Raw genomic sequence first — 22,400 nt, 5'->3', positions numbered from 1 at the left:
AGTTGATTTATGTTTTTTTTTATCATCAATGTTATAAAAAGGAGAAATAGTTAAAAGGAATTTGCTATTTTACTTTTCTTGAGGACCTTGATATTCTGGTCCTTGGATCCTCTTAACAATTATGCATATTCTCCTTAAAGAAAACTCTAGACAAGGCAAACATCAGTCAGTAGCAAATGGAACTAGCCATGGAGATCCATGGTGTGCTTAGGGGACAGATGTTTATGTATGAACTAGCCAATCCAATTTATGTTGAACATGATTTTCCTCAGGATATGCTATCGTAGTCTCTTAGCAGCCCTGTTTGTTATGTACACTCTGAACGGGAAAGTGGCATCAGTTAGAGAAAATCAGCTTGCATATTCATCCTGAAAACTTGGTTCAAGACACTTCCCAAAGGCTTCATGATTACAAGAATTCCTGGAAATAAAACATGGTTGATAAATACAGTAACTTTTTGGCAACAGCTTTTCCATTATGTAACATACCCCAATCAAACTGCAAAACTATCAGAAACAGGTATATGAATGCTGATTTTGGCAGTATGTATCAGCAATGGACAATGTTTAATGCTTTGAATATGCCACCTATTCCTCGTATGCATCGAAGAGGCCTTGCTGGAAACTGGCTAACCAACTTAAGCACAATGTCACATAGTTGATTATTTTAATCTATTTGACAAAACAAAGAATTCATCTTTCAGATACACGCACACACACACATATATGTATATGTGTGTGTGTGTGTATATAGATTAATCATGTCTTACACCTCTGCCAATGATCAAATAACTCGAGGGGATGGGCATCTTAAGATCTAGAGCTTATGAGCATGCAACGATATTGACAGGATGATTATCAGAAAAGGAAATTACTTTAAGGCTAAAAACTAAGGAATATCCAATCATCCGTTTTCTTAGCCTTTTCTAAATGGATGGATTTTCAAAAGAATCTTCAGCTAATCTGCAGATGATTGGTTCAGGTAACTTGATGCTAGGAGTTAAGCTAATGCCCTTGATTTGTTTCTTATGTGATAGAAACAGCCAAACAGGTGTGCTCATTGGGGTAAACTTGATCTACCTGAGTAATGCATTTTTTTAGAAATAAATTCCATGACTCCTGATTTATGCAAAGAGACTTTTTAAAGACCTGAATGATTTAGAACATACCAATGCTGCATAGTCATGACATGAATCCCATAAGCATGCCAAGCAACATATATCATACAAAATTGACAATAAAAAACTCCAAAATTCTCCAAAATTATTGTTTTCAAAATTTCAGGTCTCCAAAATTCAAATGATACAACTTGGTCAAATAATACAAACATTCTAGCTAATTAACAAAAATTTTTAAAATTGGTATCAAAATACTCACATTCAAAACTCAAACAAAAGACAGATGATAATCTTGCTAAAATAAGCTCTGATCAAAACTAGAAGTTCCAAAATCATGTATAATGCGTTTCAAACAAAAGTTTTAGTTAAATGATATTTTTAGCAGCAATTTTAGATTTTAGTAAGGCTACATCGTTGATAACCATCATAGATAGGAGTCTCACAAAGTTCTCATACGGATGATTGTCTTATAGTCCAAATTGTTAAGCTGCAAACAAAGATAAAGTTCCAAAACCTTTTGCACAAATGATGAATGGATCAAGGATAAGTACATTTGAGTGTTACAATTCATACGATAATCCAAAACCAAAGATGAAAACTTCAAGAAGTCATTTTCTTCATTTCAATTAAAATGACCTTAGAATTCATATTCTTCAACTAAGACATCCTCTTACAAAACTTAGTAACTACCTCCTCAATGCAAATGCCTTCAAATATGTTTCTAATGAATCCAGAAAGAAATTAGCATGCAAGTAATGACTAAAATCATTATCTTCCTTATACCAACTATAATAATCATCTTCTTCTTTTCCAATGACACCATCCAAGCTTTTATCCAATTCATGTTAGTTAGTATAAATTCCCTTCCTCCTTATAAAGCCTAGTTTTTCACCATTCCAGGTGAAACCATTTTTCTTCCTTTTAAAGCTGTACAAGGTGTTACCTATGCTTGTATTGTTTGGAAAGCTTTGATGCTTCGTAGGCAATTCTATTATCTCCTTCTTGTTCTGTACCTTTCCTTCCTCTTTAACGAATGACAGACTCGAGGTAGTTGCACACTCATTGACCTACAGGGAGCTAGACAATGTAGGAATGTCAGATTACGCCGCTTTGGCAGCATTCATTCTTGTTTTTGCAGCACGGATTTTTCTTGTTCCATGGTTATTACTTTGATAGCGTCATGGATATTTTAATCTTATTCCAGTTTCTGTAATGAACAAAAAATAGTTAATTTAAGGTTTTTTCTTCAATTCTATGAAAATAATTTGTAATTTTATTTTTCTACAAGACCTTAATATTTTGGTCCATAAGTTCTCTTAGGAATGGAGGTATATGATTATACTTAAACAATATTCGGTTAATTTTTTCTTTTTTGTATAAAGGAGGCCATAAAGGAATTACAAATGCTGGTATTTGAGTTTCTTACTGCATTAATCAACTAGGCTAAGTTTGATTTTGATATGAATATTAAATTCCATAATATCAACTTGTGTTTGTACTCCTTAACCTTTAAGTACACTTACCCTTATCCAAGTTCATTTTTTGACTAGTGTTGTTGACATGATTTTTTCTAGCTTTGTAAGAATTGGTGCTTGCCTGTTCCTCTGAAGCTTCATGTCAAGTTACTAGTTCTGTAGACAAAAGTAACATTTGTCTGAAAACAGAAGTAACTTAGTATCTCACACTGTATCGGATTAAATATAATTTTTATATATATCATATAAATCATTTAATATTAATCAAATCATAATATCAAAATATTTTAAAGATCATCATTCTATTAAACTAGTTTTGATATCGATAATCATACTTTTCAAAGATGTAAAAACGTAACTATTATAAAATTATTTTTTAAATACAAATCATTTTTTTATTTCATTCATAAGCATAATCTATTATTTACATAGCAAAAATATAAAATAATCATATGCATAATCCTATTTTCATATATCGAAAATAAAAAAAAAATAAAACATTTACTCATTTATAAACATACAAATATACATAAGTTTGAAAATAAGTAAAGTATGTGATAATCTATTTATCTCATTTCGATTCCACCACTTACTTTTTTTTTTCCAAAATAATTCATAGCCTATTCAAAGTCATTTCAACATATCAAAAATTAATCAATCTTTTTTGAGATCATATATACTAAAACAACTAAGTTATTCAAGAATTAATTGAACTAGCTAATTCAGGCAACCTGTGCTATTTTCACTAAAATGACTATATCTCAAGATATATAATTTGGAATTAAAATTTTTATAATGTGTTAGAAACTAGACTTAATAGACTTTCTAACCATATATGGTTCATCTCTTAATTCCTTTATACATTAATTGTAATAAATTTTGCAACCACATCATATGCTGCTACCAAATAACATGTACACCTTCTAATAAAAATTATTTATTTATTCATAGGAGACTTAAAATTTAGTTTTACTTATTTTGTTGGAAAATAGGCTCAATAAGTTTTCCAAAAATATAAGGCTCAATTTGTAATTCCTTATATAAAATTTAAGACAATTTTTGAAATTCATCACTAATGCTATTGCTATACAACCTATATATCTTTAAGTAAAAATTAGACAACATTTCATAGAAAATTTAAAATTGACTTCCGTTTATTTCATTAAAAAGTAGATTTAACAAACTTTCCAATGATATATAATACTTATAGTAATAATTTATCCATTAATACAAATTCTATTTTAATTTACTGTTACAGATAATAACATATTATCCAAAAACATAATTTTTCCTTTAATTTTTAAAAACTTAAATCCTCACTTTCAACTTTAAAATATATTCAATAATCATTATTAAGTCTTAATAGCATGAATAAAACAAAATCCAATAATTTTCTCAAATATATCATGAAGATTACTAAAAGATTTCATAATTTACTTGATTTTTCTCTCATAATTTCAACTTCAAATAATAGCAACCAACATAATATTTTTTTTAATAAAAAGAGGGCATAGAATCCTTTTTAAGGCATTAATCTGATTGTAGCTTTTAATTTTAAATTTTCAACTTGATTTTTTATGTTTTCTAAACTTAAGAAAGATGAAAAAAAAAACTCTCATTTTCTTTTCTGTTTCAGAATAGCTAAGTTTTTCTTTGATAAAACACTTTAACCACTTTTTATTTAGTAATTAACATCTTAATTAAATTAATGAGCTTTAATAATAGTCTAATCCAATTATTATTTGGGCTAAGGTATTATAATCTCCCTTCTATATAAAAAATTTCGTCCTCAAAACTTGATTTGTATCCACACCTTATTCTTTCATTTCTAAAATCATTTATCTTGCAATATAATTGTTTCATTAAACTTTTACAAAAGTAATCATTTTACCTCAAATCTTAGTTTTTTCTATCAACCATTTGAATAAGATATTTTTTATATGTTAAAACTTATAACATATTGAATTTCTAAATGCTTATATTGAACCACCCAACTTGAATCAAGAGTATATTCTCTCAACATAGATTTGTAACACAATATGTACAATAGATATTTAAGTTGGTAAGATTCTTTATATTGAATTTTTTTCGCTTTATCAAGAACTTCAAATATTTTTACATAATGTAAACTTAACCTTTCTTACCTGATAATCCTTACAACATCTTTAGTGATGACATATTTGATTATAAATGATTAACCACTTGAAACTACAAATCTAATATCTGAATTTTGGTATAATTCTTTTACTTAGTTTAAATAATTCCTTAATCAACTAAAATTTATCAATCATTTGTTCCATAAATTCAAAAAATAAACGTTTTTCTTCCTTGTCCTTATCCCAATAAGTTTGAGACTTAGAATTACTTTCATACAAACTTCAAAATAAATCACCGAATGTTTGTCTTATGACTATTGTTATAAAAATATTTATCTTTAAGTTATGACATAAGTATTTCTTAAAAAATGTCAATCAATGATAACACATCTCAAAAATAGAAGGGATACAAAATATTCTTACCCAAAATCCATTAATCCTTATTTATTAAATATTCATCACATTCTCAACTAATAACAACATAAAAATTTAGAATTTAAATCAAATCGGACTTTTATTGCATACTATGTTATTTTCTTCTAATAAAATTTTAACAAATTAACTTTCATAAATCATTTTATAGCTAAAAAAGCATATATCCACAAAATCTCTTGTAATTTGTTTCACATTAGGTATTCATGACCATAACAACCTTAAAATTGAATAAAAATATCAACAAATTCTTTAGTCACCTAAAAGATATCACGTACTATAATTATCTTTTCTTTTGCATAGACAATATGAAATTTTTTATCAGTTAACCAATATAAAATATATAAAATCGATGTAATAGATCATATCCATAATTTATATTATGTAAATTCAAACATAAATATTTGATTACTCAAATTATCTTTAATTTCAAATATTATTCTTTCTAATTTCATAGACTAATTATTATATAACAACTTATTCTCCACAATTCTCATAAATACCATAATGTCTCAAAAAAAATTTTTTTTTACCAAATATATTGTTATCATTTTCAAGTCAAAGTCAAAACTTATGCATCTTAATCCTGAAGTAAAATTCTTTTATAAAATTTAAAATTTAAACAATGAGAACCCCAAATACTTAAATTCATGCCAAAAGTATAGTTATGAACAATAACCAAATGCATCACATTATTCATAATTTTTCTTAATTTTTTTCAAAAATTGAATCCCTGCTCAATATCACAAACTACACAAAATCATTACTAATTATTAAGACATGATCATAAAATAAATAATCTTTTGCACTTGTAAGATTTCAAAAATCATTCTTAATTAAAACATATATATTTTTCTATAAATGAATTACTCCTTCAAAACCAACTTCTTTACTAAATCATTTAGATAACCATAATTTTAATTTTTATCCACAAATCCAATCTCTTGCTAAGTACACACACCTTGTACCACAATAGGCAATATTTTCCATAAGAATATAATTCCAAGAAATCCAATATTATGCTACAAATTATAACCACAAATAATCACTTAACTACGGAGAGAATTCTTTACACTCCAAATAAAAATATAATGATCAAATTTCAAATTAATTATACAAACTTTCAACTCGCATGCTCAAATTTTAAATATTTTCTCAATAAAAATATAAAACCAAATCAAGTAAATATTTTTCTTAACGTATATAAAACTATTTACAACAATTATAATATTTCGAATTAAATTCATCAAGACAAATTCTCAAATATTATAATCCATAAATAATTCCTTCAAAATTTTAAAATATCATTCAATTCTAATTTCAATATTTTATACTTTTAACTCTAACAATGCACAGCATTAGTCCAATCTTAGTCCATGATTAAAGGTTCATGTAATACTTAACAAATAACTTTGAAATTTTGTTAAATTAAATGTTTTTTCTCAACCCATAGAACCTCCAATAATCAAATCATCCTTTTTAATAATATTTTAACTTATAAAATATGCCACATTATAAGTCGTAACGAAAATCTCTTCAATTTATAAATTTATATTTTATCAAAGTAATTAGACTTTTTCTTAAATACAAAATCTCAAAAGCAATATTTAATTATTAACTAATATAATTACTCTAAAAATTCATTGAATCATTGATTTCTTAAAATTTATTGAAATTTTAATACAAAATTTATCGAATCATTTACTTACACTCACTACTATAATTTATAAATCAAACTTAAACTCTTAGAAAATCCTTATATAATCCAAAGGTCATCATCTAAGTCCTTAATGTCATGTTTGATACACAAAATTATGATAGAATAAGATAATATAATATTATAAATAGGAGTATATTAAATAATATCATCTTATTTTATGTCTGATATATGTTAGGATATGATAAGATAATTTATTTATTTGTCAAAATTATCTTTCTTCAAAATTTATACAATTTAAATTATTCATACAATTTTTAAAGGTATAATTGGATAAGTGAGTTTAATTCCATGGATTAAAAATAATCTTCTTCACTTGGGGAGGATTGAATAATCCTACATCAAAAGGATATTAATCCTTCTTACAATTTCTATCATTCTCTTTAGATACAAATCAAACACGATATAAAATGATTATTATCCTATTTATAATTTTATGCATCAAACATGACTTAAAAGTCTTCGCATAATATATGAATCATAGTCATGCTCATAGAATATCTGTTCAATCTAAAGAGCATAAGCTACGTTTATAGAAAATCACTGATAATTCAATTATCATAATTTACTCTCTTAAAAAAATCTCCAAAAATCATAACCTAAGTTCTTAGAAAATCCTCAAATCTAATATAATCCTTTAAGCATCAAAGATCATAACTTAAGCTCTTAGAAAATCTCCAAGAATCATAACTTACTGCAATGCTACGGGATTTTGACGAAGTAGCAGGCCAGATGTTAGGAAAATCTCCATCTTCCAATCTATAAAACACAGCTTCCAATCTGTTGGCTCCTCTGATAATGGTTTTAGTTTCAATTTTCAACGAACGCAAAACCTTTTGCACATTTCCATGATCTTTTAGTAGTCCAAACTCTAATGGATAAAGGATAAGCAGAATTAGAGCTACATTAAGTAGAAAAGCCAAAACCAAAGGATGAAGACACAAAGAAGTCATTTTCATCTTTTTGAGTAAAACAGCTGAATTCGGATACTTCAATCATACAGAACTTTGGAACTACCTCCGGACTTGCCTTCAAATATTGTTCTGTGCTTCCTTTATGTTTATGTTAATGAACCACAAAAGAAACTAACATAATGCAGAGAATCACCAAACTTGTTATCTTCTTCATCTTCATCATATGTCTCTTCTCCTTCTACTTCTCATATTCTAGACAAGATCGACTCATTTCCATTCATGAATCTTCCTATGCTGCTTATAGAGCATCCTCTGCTTATGAGATATCCATTTACATTTCTATTCCTTCACTAGAAGCTGTTATACTAGCTTATCTTGCTTGGAAAGCTTTTAAGCTTCCTAGGTCATACTATTATCTATTGGTTGTTATCAACCACTTATTTCTTTCAATAAACGACCCGCTTAAGGTAACCCCATGCGGGCACTTGGTGCCAAAGGCAAAGAGTGATGCAGATATCATTGCTTTCACTGCACGTTTTTTTCTGGTTATGTGGTTACTTTCTAGGTAGGCCTCTAATGATATACAAGGTAGAGAACAAAACTTATCTTGAGTTCTGTTTTCTCAGGTTCTTCGATATGTATCAACAATCGTCTATGCTCCAACAATGACTATCGTTCTTCAATTTGTTATTCAGTATTGGACTGGAGAAATACTTTGGATAAGCTAGGCTGTGGGAGCTGTGATTATGACTTAAGTCTAAGATTTACTCAGTGGTTTTTTATTGCTGATATTCAAGAAGTGAGAAAATTTTCCTAACAATGTTAGGTCAGATAGCTTTCTATAGGATTTCCTTTGATCTACCACTCCATTTTGGATAGAAGAACCAAAGTATACAGGAAAATCAAGGAGAAATGCATAAGAAGCATTCTATTTAGTTCAAAATGAACTGTTTATTTTCTTTTCTTTATCGTTCTATTTGGAATCATGCTTATAAATGCATAAATAGTACTGAATTTATACATTTTCACCAATGGAGGAAATCAAGATCTAGTAACTTTTGACTTGTGCAATTTTTTGCTATATAATCAACTGGAATTAGTTTATTTTGTACTCATCTGGCTCTTTTAGCAGGCATTTATATACATGAATTTCCCTTAGCCAAACTCGGGCAAAAGTAAACATTAGTCGGTTAGCAAAAGAAACCAGGATATATGGAGGATACCACAGACAACTTTTCAATTTATAAGCCTCAGCAGCCAAAGGTTTATATCTCCTAACAGTATGCTTTATGGGGGTGAAATGTTCTCATGTGGTTATAAAGGCTACTGAACATAATTTTCCAAGAGGCAAACTCATTATTCTTGTTAACAAATGAAAATTCTATATTAAGAGCACAACTTTATTATACCGAAAAGGCAATAACATGCTCCCTCATTGAATACCCTATTCTGTGCAGCTCACAGGGGTAATGGCATGAATTACATAATATCAAATGCACAAGTCCTGCATTATATATATATATATATATAGAGAGAGAGAGAGAGAGAGATACTTAGCAAAAACCGCGCATGAGGTAACAGTAATGAAGGATTTTTTTGCTTTTTGGCAAGATGACAGGAAGATTTATTAGTAACAGTACTTCTTGGTTATTTTATGTTTAAACTAAAATAAATCTACCCCAAAACTCAATCATCTATTTCTTAGCTTTTGCTGATTGGATAGATTTTCAGAAGGAATTTTCAATTTCATCTGTGTTTATGGTTCAACTAAATTGATTCAAGGTGATCACTGAAATCCCCTTGGCATGTTCTTTGGATGATAGAAACAAGTTAGCTTGGTTCAATAAACTTTGACAAACTTAATCTATGACACAAGAGGAAGGTTTTCTCCTCCAAACTGACTGTTTACTTTCAAGGATTTAAGAGTTTGGGGTTAATGAAAGTTTGATTATCACGTTTTCCAAACCCTGAATGGACAAAGGTAAAGCAAAATCCATACAGTTAGTACAAAAGCCAAAACCAAAAGGATGAGGAGTAGAAGAAGAAGTCATTATTTCTTTTATGTTAAAATGATTGAATTTGGATTCTTATTAGCTTACAAAAACTTTGGAATTACCTACGCAGATGCATTTGCCTTCAAATATAACCAATCTTTCAAACATCCTTCTCTGCTTCCTCAGCCTATCCCTATGTTAATGAACCCCAAATAACATGCAAGGAATCATTAAACTTGTTTTCTCCGTCATCTTTCTCATCTGTCTTTTCTTCTTCTTCTCTTCTGTTATCGAAGAGCGATTCAATTTCATTCATGAAACTTCTCATCCTGCTTATAGAACCTCAGTTTCTAACATATTCGGGTTAACTATTCACGTCGACTTTCCTGCACCACTAGCAGTTATACAAACTTGTATACAAGCTTATATTGTTTGGAAAGCTTTTAGGCTTCGTAGGCCATTCTATTTTCTCTTGATTGCTCTCGATCACTTCTTTCTTTCAACCAAAAAAGACCCTTTTTATAAGGTAAACGCGTGCTCAAAGCACCTCTTGGTTCCATACGAAATAGGCTATGCAGACATCTTCGCTTTCATAGCACGTTTTTTCATTGTTACATGGCTAGTTCTTAGATAGCACTATGTTATTCATGTAATTCCTTTGGAATACAGTTTTGAAGTTTTCTGACTTGATCAGACCAGTTGGCGACTGGAATGGGAAGTTAACAAGGATCAACCCACTGAAAGGAAATCCGCTTAAAATTGCTTCGAATGCTCACATCTATTTCATCTTATATGAACATAAATAGCAGGAAGCATGGTCATTGGTCAGAATTCCACTTCATTCTTACTGCTGTCCGGTTTAAGTGGCTTGGATCAGGTGGATGTAGCTGGGAATTTTTGTCTTTGTCACAACTGGAAGATATGTAAACCTTTTTTCTGTACATATAACTTAGATTACCTTTGTTTTTTGTTGATGTAAGTCGATGATATAGCTTGCACAGTTTTATTGGTAGCAGGTTCTTTTACTCTGCTTGAGGGATAAATAAAGTTGCCATTTATCCAAAATCAAAGTATAACTTATTGAGTTCTTCTAACAAGTTCCTTGATATGATACCGAAATCAAACCCTTTTAGCTAACTGTCCAAAACTCCAACCCTCACTGTTGTTATTCAGTATTAGACCAGAGAAATTGTTTTGATTGGATATGATAGGCTAGGCTGTTACCATATGATCCAAGTCTGAAATTCATCTGTATATTTTTAGTATTGATATATTCAAGTGAGAAATTTTTCCTTAAAATATTATGTCGGATCGCTTCTATAGGATTTTCTTTGATCTACCATTTCATTGTGAATGGAAGTAGGGAAAATCACAGAGGAATGCTTAACAAACATTTTATTTAGCACAAAATGGATTGAGATTTTCTTTCTTTGTTTCTCTGCTATTGGATTTGTAATCATGCTTATGGATACCACCTAAAGAGATTATCTGCTCTAATCAACTGAAAAGCCTTCAAATTACGAGATTTTCTGCTCTAATCAGCTGAAAAGAAAGTTGATTTTTGGTTTTCATAATCAATATTATAAAAAGGTTGTTAGAAATAATTTTTTATTTTATTTTTGCAGAGGAGCAAACTTTTGTTCCTCTTATTGTTTTAGCACATAAATTTCCTTTGCCAATACTCTGGCAAAAGTAAACAATATTCAGTTACAATAAAAATAAGAAAAACTGAAGGTTCATGGTTTGTCTTAGTCAACCATTCAATTATAACACTTGAACCGATTGGTTTGAGACCAATCTAACATTATATCTGCTTACAATACACCTATGGGGGGTGAAATTTGCTTATTCATTTCTAACAAAGGCTCACTGATCATATAATTCTCAAAAACCAGCAGAGATATATACTTATTCTTGTGACAAATCTAACCTCCATATCCTTAGAAGAAATTTTTTTATACCAAAAAGGCTACATGCTGCTGGCATGAATTACATAATATCAGCTTGGCTTCTATCCTGCCAAATTGTTACAGGCCAATTACAAAAGGCTTCAGTACTCTTGCAAGAGTTCCTGGAAAATAAACCATTGCTTGATAGTTGTATTACCCATTTGATTAGGTATTAAAAATGGGAAATCTAATAACAGAAGCCAGTCATTGCTAATTTTGGGCATATGTATCAGCTATAGACAAAGTTTAATGCTTCGAATATGCCTTCAACTAACACACTGGAAACAGGCTAACAAACTTGAGCATGATTTCACAAAGTTGATTATATTATTCAGATCAATTTGACAAAACAAAGAATCCAAGCTTTTAATGATAATATACTTAAAAATAGTTATAGGGTGACAGGCGGCTTTAGCAAAGAATTGTATTTCCTTTATATCAGTAAACAAATCAAGAGCGTATAGAAGTATGCTGCTAGGATTATCAGGAAGCAAACTTTTTTATTATTCTAAATCTAAACTCAAAAAAATCTAACCAATCATCCAAGTTTTTGGCCTTGTCTGACTGGATGGATTTGCAAAAGAATCTTATTTAACCAGCACATTAATTGGTTTAACCAAAATTTTGAACTGATACACAGGGTTGACCCACTTGCCCTTGACATGTTCCTTGAGTGACAGAAACAATCGTGTGCATTAAGGTAAATTTGATCAGTTCAAGTCTCTCCCAACTTCGAATGGAATTCACGATCATAAAATAATTTCTAAAGGATGACATTTTCTACTTTTAACTATTACTTGGAATCACTATCAAAGTGTGAAAGAGGGGTTATGCAGAGTCATACCTAAAATATTATCAAAATATATTCAAGGAATACCAATCTTATAGCCTAATCCTGGGTAATTACTAACTGGATGAAACCTTGGTTCTATCATTTATAGTTAAAGTGCATGGGTTTAGGGTAACTGGTTCATGATCATAAAATAATCTTATAACCTAAAACATACATGCAAAGGTTTGAGCCAAACATTGGTCTTGACCCTTCTTAAAAGAAAGTGTTTAGAATAATATGGTCATTGGCAACTGGCAGTCTGCAAACATCTTAGTATGACCAAATAAACCTGATGACCTCCTATGATCGAATTGCAGGTATACGTCAATTTTATTCATCTAGAATATTAAGACAATGGTTTTAAACTAATAATGTTAGCTGTAACAACTGATATAAATATTCTCCTGTCTTCCATGAAACTTCAGGATGTGGCTGATTTCAAAGAAAAAAAGAAATTTTTTTTACTAAAACTGTGATGGTAACTGGTTCAACAATGTTGTGTTTGAGCAGGATATATTTGACCATGTAGAAACACTACATCTGATCTGAGGGAGATCCCAATCCTCCAATCTATAAAACATAGCTTTTAATTCTGCTAAAAAGGATTACAACTCATCATAATTGTCTTTACACGTTTGTGGAAATTGACAGTTTTATTTTAATTGGTTTGAGCATTAGAATTACCTACATCTGACCGAGTTAGCTGAATCAAATATACATTCATGTATAGCTTTCATGAATGATAAAACTTACGGTTTTATTGTTATCTAAAACCACTGTATTTGAATTATAGTATATCACAATAACAATAATTCATTTCCTTTGTCTAAGTTTTATCGAATATTATTTACTTTATGCTTGTTGGTGCCGAGCTTCAAACAGACGGTGAAAACCCTGAAATCATATAAGAAAAAAAAAGTAAATAAGAGCAAAGGTAGAGAATATTTTTTGTGTTTGCACTTCGATGTCAAGTTAGAAATCGATTATAAAAAATCGAAAGGAAAGTGAAAAATAAAAAAAAAAATAGAAGAAAGTAAGATGAATAAATAATACTTAGATGACTCTATTTATAAACAGAAGATGAAGAATCTATAAGATAGAATAGTGACAAAAACCGAACTGACGTGATATTATATATTTCAAGTCGATTTGATATATTAAATTAACCTAAAATAAAAAATCTCTGACCGTTTACTGATAGTATGTAAGGAAAAAAATAATCAATTTGTCCTTTAGATCCAAAAATACCCTTAACAATACTATTTATTTTTGTACAATTTAAAGGTAATATTTGAATTTAAAAAAATTTTAAGCTAACTCTATTGGATGGTTTTTTTAATACTAGAGTAGCCAATGGCCTATTTTTCCGTGATGTTGCCTCCATGGGGTAATAGACAAGAAGAGAGACGGAGGCAGACGAAGATGAGATTGATGACCATCCACCACCAAAACAAATTTAAACAATTAATAATACTAGTTAATTACTACCAATATTTTAACATAAATTTGATAATCAACTTTTGTATTATTCTTATTCATTCTTCTTTCTTAGCAAACTAAGCTCCTCTGCTTTTCACATTTTGAAGTCAAACCTGTATCATCAACCTCTTTTCCTACCTCTACCCTTGTTTTCATTTGTATGTCATTTGTTATCACCCCATGTGTGAGAAAAATCGTTAGGACTTTTGATAAGTTTCAATGGTTCAATGATCGTCAAGAGGAACACGTCGTTTTGATCCGAATTATTAGGTTAATTCAGATACTTTCATCATCAAAAGCATAGAAAAACAGCTAGTTTAAAAAATGGTTCGGTTCTTGGTTTTCAGAAGGCTTAGCCAAATAGTTGGTGCAAGTCTGAGAACTTGGTTGGCTTGATTATGATTTTGATAACCCGACATGGGGCGTTTTCGATTTAAGATGAGATGATGATGGAAGAGTTGGTTTATTGGATATTAAGATGTTTTGTGTTATTTATCCTTTGTTTCTTCAATCTTCTTTCAACAACTACTGCACAAGGTTAGTATCACAACATATTTTGTTCTATCATTCATCACGTATCAGACAAAAACTCTTGACCATGCTCTTGTATGACACTTTTATAGGATTTGAACCAAATTTGTTACATAATGTTTGATGAAATCAAATATTTTTCATGAATCTTAATTGAAACTTAGTAGAGGAAAGAATGAATCTTAATCTCATTGCATAGTCTGAAAGATATAGATTGTGTTAGTAACTCTCAAATCTGATTATCCTTCGAGAAACAGTCAACTAGGTTTGATCTTGTCTGTGGAATGTTTTGTCAGAATATAGGTTGGACAACCTGGATCAAACATTAAAATGGAAATTAACAAGTTCCACATGATGTTATTAATCAATAAAGGCAGATCTGTTGTTCTAATTGGTGAAACTGAAATGAAATGATCCGTTTAGTTACATGTTCTGATAGGATTCAACTCTTTTCTCAATTCTTTCAGCCTGAGGTTAATATTGACCAAATTTGATGGTCTAAGCTATAAATATTTGCAGGTTTCTTGCGCATAGCATGCTGTGCAAAATCAAGTTTTACAGATAATAATAGTCTACAGTGGACACCTGATGATCGATGGTTTACCGACGGAAAAAGTTGCAAGGACTTGAATCAGGGAAATGAAAGAGCTCGAATTTTTGACATTGAATCAGGGAAAAGATGTTATAGCTTACCGACAATTAAAGATCAAGACTATCTGATAACGGGTTCATTCCCTGTTGGTGAAACAGAGGGGGCTCAGTTTGACTCTTCATTTAGTGTTTCAATTGATGTCACACCATTCGGCCTGGTGAATTCTTCGGGGGACTTGGTGGTGGAGGGAATTTTCAGAGCTACTGATAGCTATACTGACTTCTGCTTAGTGCATGAAAAAGGGGATCCCTACATATCGAGTATCGAACTAAGGCCTTTGAATGATTCAGAGTATCTAAAGGATAAATCATCCGATATTCTGAAGCTGGTTAACAGAACTGATCTAGGGGGCACTGGAGAGACCAGGTATATGATTTCTATAACCTTAAAACCCACAAACAAGTATGATAAGATTAGTCTCAGCAAATAAAACAGTAAAATGATTCTAGAAGCTGAATACTTTAAAGGACATAAAAGCAGGAAAAAGGCATCATTTTGATTGCGTAGTTAACCTTTAGGATGGCACAGAGCACAATCAACATGCACAAAGCACAAGTGTAAAAGAGATAAATGATTAATCATGTTATTCACCATAAAGAAACAAGTGCTACTACGGTTATGAATCAGTGGAAATAGAGTATCAAGTTGCAAATTCTGGTTATTAAGCGTATTTGCCAACTTCAGGTACCCAGAAGACAGATATGACAGAATTTGGAAACCCGCATCAAGTCTTTACTTAACAGCCAACTCCCCTGTTATGATCCACAACTATGGTAATACAACAGTGCCCCTCAAAGTTCTACAAACAGCTGTTACAGATTTAAAACGATTGGAGTTCCTGCAAAATGACATTGATGATGGAGACTACAACTACACTGTGATTCTCTACTTTCTTGAGCTCAATGACACTGTTACAAGAATTGGCCAAAGGATGTTTGATATTTACATCAACAATGAGAGGAAAGGGGAGAATTTTGATATAATGGCAAATGGATCAAACTATCGAGAGGCTGTTTTCAATGTAACAGCTAATGGGTCTCTGAATTTGACCTTGGTTAAGGTATCAAATGGATCTGAACTTGGACCCATTTGCAATGCCCTTGAGATCTTGCAGGTGCGCCCAAGGGATCAACAGACAGATTACAATGATGGTAAATCTAACAAATTTTTGTCTCCATTTTTATTCTTTTCTCAATGTTCAAGTTTAATTCTAAATGTTTATGCTTCACAGTTTATCTAGCAATCAAGATTCTTACTTATTTCTTTTTACTTAGTGATTGTGATAAAGATGGTAAAAGAGGAGTTGTTAATGGCTGACCAAGGGAATGCCTTATTGGAAGCTTGGTCAGGAGACCCATGCCTTCCTGATCCCTGGCAAGGTCTGGCCTGCAACTCCGTCAATGGTTCCACATTCATCACAGATCTGTAAGATTTTATACTCTTCCCTTCAAGATATAGCACTTGCTTTATTTTATTGATAACAGCTCTTCCACTTAATTCCTATGTTCTTATGACTATGTTCCTTATTATTATATAATTTCAGGGATCTTTCTTCAAGTAAATTTCATGGGCCAGTTCCTCCAAGTATCACAAATCTGACCCACCTGAAAATATTGTATGATCTCCATGCTCTTTGCTATTGTTTTAGGTACTATCTACTCTCTATCCTGTATTCTTACAATTGATTGTGACCTCATAGGAACCTGAGCAACAATGAATTCAGTGGCGAGATTCCAACATTCCCATCATCCTCCAATTTGACATCAGTGTAATCTTCTCTTAATTTGAAAGACTATTATCTATTCTATTTGCTTACCACATTCCGAACCATATTAATTTCTTCTCTATAAAGTTTTATGCATCAGATATTGATTGATTTACATTTAACTTTCAGGGATATAAGAAACAATGAACTTGAGGGACCTCTACGAGAGTCTCTTATCTCACTTCCGGACTTGAGTACACTGTGAGTTGTTTCTTACAGAAAGTTTTATATTGTGCCATGAAACTAGCTATTATCTGGTAGAAACTAATCATGTCATTTCTTCCCCAGATACTATGGATGCAATCCTCAACTTGACAATGACCTTCCATCTGGCTTGAATAGCTCAAAACTAACTACTGAGTAAGGAACTAATCCATTTTCTATGACTTTGAAGAACAATGGAAGATTTAAAAGAAAATGAACTGATGTTTTGCATCAATATTTCAGCTATGGAGCATGTCCCCAGAAATCAAGTGGTCCAACAAAAGGAATTGTCATTGGTGCTGCTGCATGTGGATCTGCTGTGGTTACTGTTGCTCTTGGAGCCGTTCTTGTTTGCCTTTACAGACAAAAACTAATGGCTAGGAGAAAATACAATGGGAAACGACTCCCCATGGCAAAGAGTGAGTAAATCCACTCTTTCTTTACTCATTAATCCCTTTAATCCATTTCCAAGAAGCTAATATAAATGTTTTCAGTGATTTTGAAGCATTTCTCTAGTGTGTATTACGTTCAGTCAAAAGTGAATGATTTACCTAAGATCTTTGAAAATGCAGATTTGGTGTTCTCCATACCTAGCACAGATGAAATTTTTGTTAGGTCAATATCTATACAGACATACACTCTAGAATATATTGAGATTGCCACCCAAAAGTACAAAACCTTGATTGGTGAAGGTGGCTTTGGATCTGTGTACCGAGGTACTCTACCTGATGGCCAGGAAGTTGCAGTGAAGGTCCGATCAGCTACCTCAACTCAAGGAACTCGGGAATTCGAGAATGAGGTAAACGTCTTTATCCATAAATTGTCATCTTAGAATCTTCCATCTATGGCTGCAATACATGTTAAAGATATGCAAATTGCTAACTATTTTCAATATATTTATAGCTAAACCTTCTTTCGGCTATTCGGCATGAGAACCTGGTTCCTCTTCTAGGTTATTGCAGTGAAAATGACCAACAAATCCTTGTTTATCCTTTTATGTCCAATGGCTCTCTGCAAGATAGACTCTATGGTACTTATCACCAGAAACCCTTATTTTATTTTGTATGCTGTTCATCACTCTCTGATCATCAGTTAATTAATAGGGGAAGCAGCAAAACGGAAAATTTTGGACTGGCCAACCAGGCTTTCCATTGCTCTTGGTGCCGCTAGAGGTAAGAAACTCAAGATGCTCAGCTATTAATGATATATGATTTTTCTCTACAACAACAAAATAAGAATATTGATCCTACTGAAGTGTCTAATGAGCATTTCCCATTTTTCAGGTTTGATGTATCTTCATACCTATGCGGGCGTTATACACAGGGATGTAAAATCAAGCAACATACTTTTGGACAATACCATGTGTGCTAAGGTAGCAGACTTTGGTTTTTCGAAATATGCCCCTCAAGAAGGAGACAGTAATGCTTCCCTTGAAGTAAGAGGCACCGCAGGATACATGGATCCAGAGTAAGAATCAATGTTTCCTACCTATTTTAGATTTTGTTGAACTAATCTGTTTCCTTAGAAGCAACTTGAGTACACAAACTATGGTCAATCTAACCATAAAACAAAAATGTTAGCCACTGCCTACTTACTCTTTAAAAAAATTTCAAGAAGCCTAAAAATTTATGTTGATATTCAGGTATTATTCAACCCAGCATCTATCTGCAAAAAGTGATGTCTTCAGTTTTGGTGTGGTTCTACTTGAAATTATAAGTGGAAGGGAGCCTCTAAACATACACAGGCCACGGAATGAATGGAGTTTGGTTGAATGGGTATCATCTGATCTCATGTTTTTTCATTTCTAGATTGTTGAACAGACACCTCTCCTATATTAGAAATTTCTTATTATTATTCAACCAAAGGCAAGAAAAAGAGAGTAACAAAGAAACACCTTCCCATGCAGGCAAAACCTTATATAAGGGAGTCAAAGATTGATGAAATTGTCGACCCTAATATAAAGGGAGGGTACCATGCCGAGGCAATGTGGAGAGTAGTTGAGGCAGCATTGGCATGTATTGAGCCCTTTTCTGCTTATCGACCATGTATGGCTGACATCGTTCGAGAGCTGGAGGATGCTTTGATCATAGAGAACAATGCATCAGAATACATGAAGTCCATAGACAGCATATATAGTTTGGGAGGGTCCAATCGCTTCTCAATAGTTATGGAAAAAAAGACAGTTTTACCACCTATCCCAACTGCATCAGAACCCTCACCAATTAACACACAAGCATTGGCTCCTCCAGAGCCAAGATAAAAGATGGGTGGATGTGATGTTTATCAAGATAAAAATGACAATCGGCTAACAGGAATGATTATTCCATGCTTTTTCAATGTAAGACTATGCACCTTAATCTATTCCATTTATTTTGAAGTTTAAGTATTTACTGTTGCAGCAGACCTTTAATGTTGCATTACTACACATTCCCCGCTTCCTCCCTCCCTTCCTCACTTTGCCTAGGTAATTAGCCAAGTTGTTGCATCTTCTTTTATCAACCACTCCCACTATGTAGTTAGGAGAAAGATGCAACACCAATCTAGACAGTTCAGATGATTTAAGCTATAATTATCTGATCGATGACTTTAGTGTTACTAAGTTATATACTTACACCACCATATTTAAACTTTATAACTGTTAAGCAACTGATGACTTACCATGCTTAAGAATAGACATCTTGCAATATGAATCCTCAGTCAAGACTGAGAACTCAACTACAGGGGATATTAAAGCAATTGCCCTTAAAATGTTTATATTGACATTATTTAACATACAAGAAACCTTTTGAACATCTAACAGTTCATATTGGAAATGGGATAACCATTACAAAGAGGGATGAACTGATGACTAAGAGAGCCAAAAGCAGCCATTTTAGTTATCTATTCAATATCCTTGACCTTGAGCAGACTAACAAAGCAGAAAGAATCCTACATGAAGCGAAATGGGTTACATGAAGTGAAATGGGTCTTAATTTCAGGTGGAAGTGACTATTTTAACACAACCATGGAGCTAACTAAAAACTTGTTTTTCTTTTTATTAAAAAGAAAAGAAAGAAAGCCTCTTTCCTTTCCCTTGATAACATTCAAATCTACGATCCACTCCAACCCACAAATTTGTTTTCTTCTAGTTAAGGAGATAAGCAACCTCATTTCAGCATCAGCAATAACTTTATTTTTGCCATTGTCCATCAAGGCAGGAGTCGCAATTTTCAGCGGCCAAGCACTTCAGCATCCTTCTCAAAGATGTCAAGTTCCAATCTTTATATCTATGTTTTGATTGTTAAAAAGGAAACGAAGATTTGAACTTTTAGACGTCGTTTTTGGAGGTAACATTGGCTAACTCTAGGCTTCAATCCAAGCTATTGAAGGAAAAAAGCCCAAAAAATCTCTCTCTCTCTCTCTCTCAAAAAAGAAAAGCAATCAAGAAGGGTTAAAAGGACCGAAGGCAAAGATGAAACATTGAAATTTTTAACAGCAGATAATAATGTCCCACAAACACGACAGATTCGAAAGAAACAAACAACAAAATTCACCAATCAACAAGGTTACTATATATAGACAAAAAAAGAAGAAAACTTTGATTTCTACAATGTCGGAAACTAACAGAATCACGACAAAGATAAGGGAACAAATACAATATTAAAAATTGGAATCACGTACTGAAAAGAGAAGGGTTAGCGGAAGCAGTTCCAACTTGAACTTCAAGAAGCTCCAAACGGCGTTCCAGGGTATCCAGTTTCTCGTTCAATGATGCCAATTTTCTCTTCGTGGTAGCCTCTTCAAACATACAAATAATTAATAATTTTGAAAAAAAAAAAAGGTAATAATAGAAAATTGAAATTTTAAAATTAAGAGAAAAAAGAAGTAAATTATACCGAATTGTAGGAGAAATTCGAAGAGGCGACGAACATTGAGGGAAATGTGAGAGATGAATTCGCGATTCTCCCAATCGGCTTGCACAGCTATCCCTACGTTTACGGCGTTCGTTATCCCTCCTGCTCTTGCCATTTCTTTCCCTTCTCCTTTTTTATCCGAAAAAGATGGCCGATTTTTACAGATCTTCCTCCCCCGCCTATTTCGGTTTTTTCGTTGATATTTTGTTTTAAATTTTATTAAAATAGAAAATAAAAGAACCTTTCTTTTGGTACAATAAAATTGGGCCCAGGTTGGTTGGTTTTAGTTGTGGACTTATAAGTGGCAGGTTTTCCTTTTCCAGTTAGACTTTTTTTTTTTTTTTTGTAAATTTTGTTAAATATCATTTTTTTTGTCACATTGATTTAAATAATTTATTTATGTTAAATTTAATGAATTCATAAAAATTTATTTTCATACCCTCCAAATAATCCAAATTCAAACAATGAAATAATTTATTTATATCAAATTTAATGAACTCATGCAAAATTACTTTCGTATTTTTTTAAATAAATTGGCAGTTAAACAATAAAACGAAAGCGCACGCGCTCATTAACTTGAAGAATTCTTCTTTTTTTTTTTTTGTGAAAAAACAGTTAATCTCTCTTTCAAGGCAAGCCATCATCATTCATAATGATTTTGTATATTTAACTGTAATGTTTATTTGGACTCTTTTGGTTAATGTTGTTTTTCTTTAATTTTTTTAATTTTTATTATTTTTTGCAAAAAAAAAAAAGAGAAAACATGGTAAACACTTTTTTTTTAGTGTTTTTAAATGTACACCAATCATATCACTTCATAGCCTTTTTTTTAATTATTTTAAATAAAATTACTTAATTCCTTTTTTTCATACAAATTTTTGAAAATAAATTTTCAAAAAAATACACTTCTTCAAAAATAAATTTTCAAAAAATCATGTAACTTTTCAAAAATAAATTTTTAAAAGCTTTCAAACATTTATTTTAAAGAACTTTGAAAACATTTTGAAATTTTATTTTTCAAAATTTTGAAACGCACTAAAATATTTTAGTACAAAATTTTATGAAAAAAAAAAGACAAAAAAATAAAAAAGATAAATGATTTGAAGTTTTTAAAAGGTTATAAAAAAAAATAAAAAATTTCACTTATTTAAAATATAAAAAACATAAAATCAAAAATACATCGTTTGTTTTTTTAATTTTTTCATATGATTTCTCGTTTAATTTAACATGTCACATGATTTCATGTTAAACTATTTTGATACGATTCAACGCTTCCAGAAATAAATTTTCAAAACCTTTAAAAATTTTCTGAATATTTTGACACCTTTAAGACTTTCCGATAACTTGTTT

General features: G+C 31.2%; 2 protein-coding genes across 10 annotated transcripts; one reads left to right on the top strand and one right to left on the bottom strand.

The window, feature by feature from the left end:
• Positions 1–50: 50 nt before the first annotated feature.
• LOC111292358 (protein BRICK 1-like) lies at positions 51–21,292 on the bottom strand. Of its 9 annotated transcripts, none has more exons than XM_089766464.1 (4): positions 21,033–21,290; positions 20,818–20,934; positions 7,533–7,708; positions 51–420 (listed from the first exon to the last, which is right to left on the bottom strand). In XM_089766464.1, exons 1-4 carry the CDS (start codon positions 21,163–21,165, stop codon positions 409–411), a joined length of 438 nt encoding a protein of 145 aa, XP_089622590.1. In that variant the 5' UTR covers positions 21,166–21,290; the 3' UTR covers positions 51–408. The 9 variants fall into 9 exon arrangements, with proteins under 9 accessions (XP_089622590.1, XP_022740423.1, XP_089622589.1 ...); XM_089766463.1 differs by lacking the exon at positions 51–420 and adding an exon at positions 2,715–2,771 and having other exon boundaries at positions 21,033–21,292; XM_022884688.2 differs by lacking the exon at positions 7,533–7,708 and having other exon boundaries at positions 21,033–21,284.
• On the top strand, positions 13,467–19,683 carry LOC111292356 (nodulation receptor kinase-like). Its single transcript, XM_022884685.2, has 15 exons — positions 13,467–14,542; positions 15,056–15,554; positions 15,873–16,339; positions 16,463–16,613; positions 16,732–16,803; positions 16,888–16,956; positions 17,083–17,154; positions 17,242–17,313; positions 17,401–17,576; positions 17,730–17,956; positions 18,061–18,187; positions 18,261–18,329; positions 18,441–18,624; positions 18,800–18,932; positions 19,064–19,683. The coding sequence occupies exons 1-15, from the start codon at positions 14,449–14,451 to the stop codon at positions 19,415–19,417; spliced, it is 2,766 nt and encodes a 921-aa protein (XP_022740420.2). The 5' UTR covers positions 13,467–14,448; the 3' UTR covers positions 19,418–19,683.
• Positions 21,293–22,400: the final 1,108 nt, after the last annotated feature.

The sequence above is a fragment of the Durio zibethinus genome, chromosome 10 (assembly GCF_047325235.1).
Source record: "Durio zibethinus cultivar Kanyao isolate XHJ-2024 chromosome 10, ASM4732523v1, whole genome shotgun sequence".
Taxonomy (NCBI): Eukaryota; Viridiplantae; Streptophyta; class Magnoliopsida; order Malvales; family Malvaceae; genus Durio; species Durio zibethinus.
Note: the sequence above shows the minus strand (reverse complement) of the source record. Positions and strands in the feature narration are given on the sequence as shown.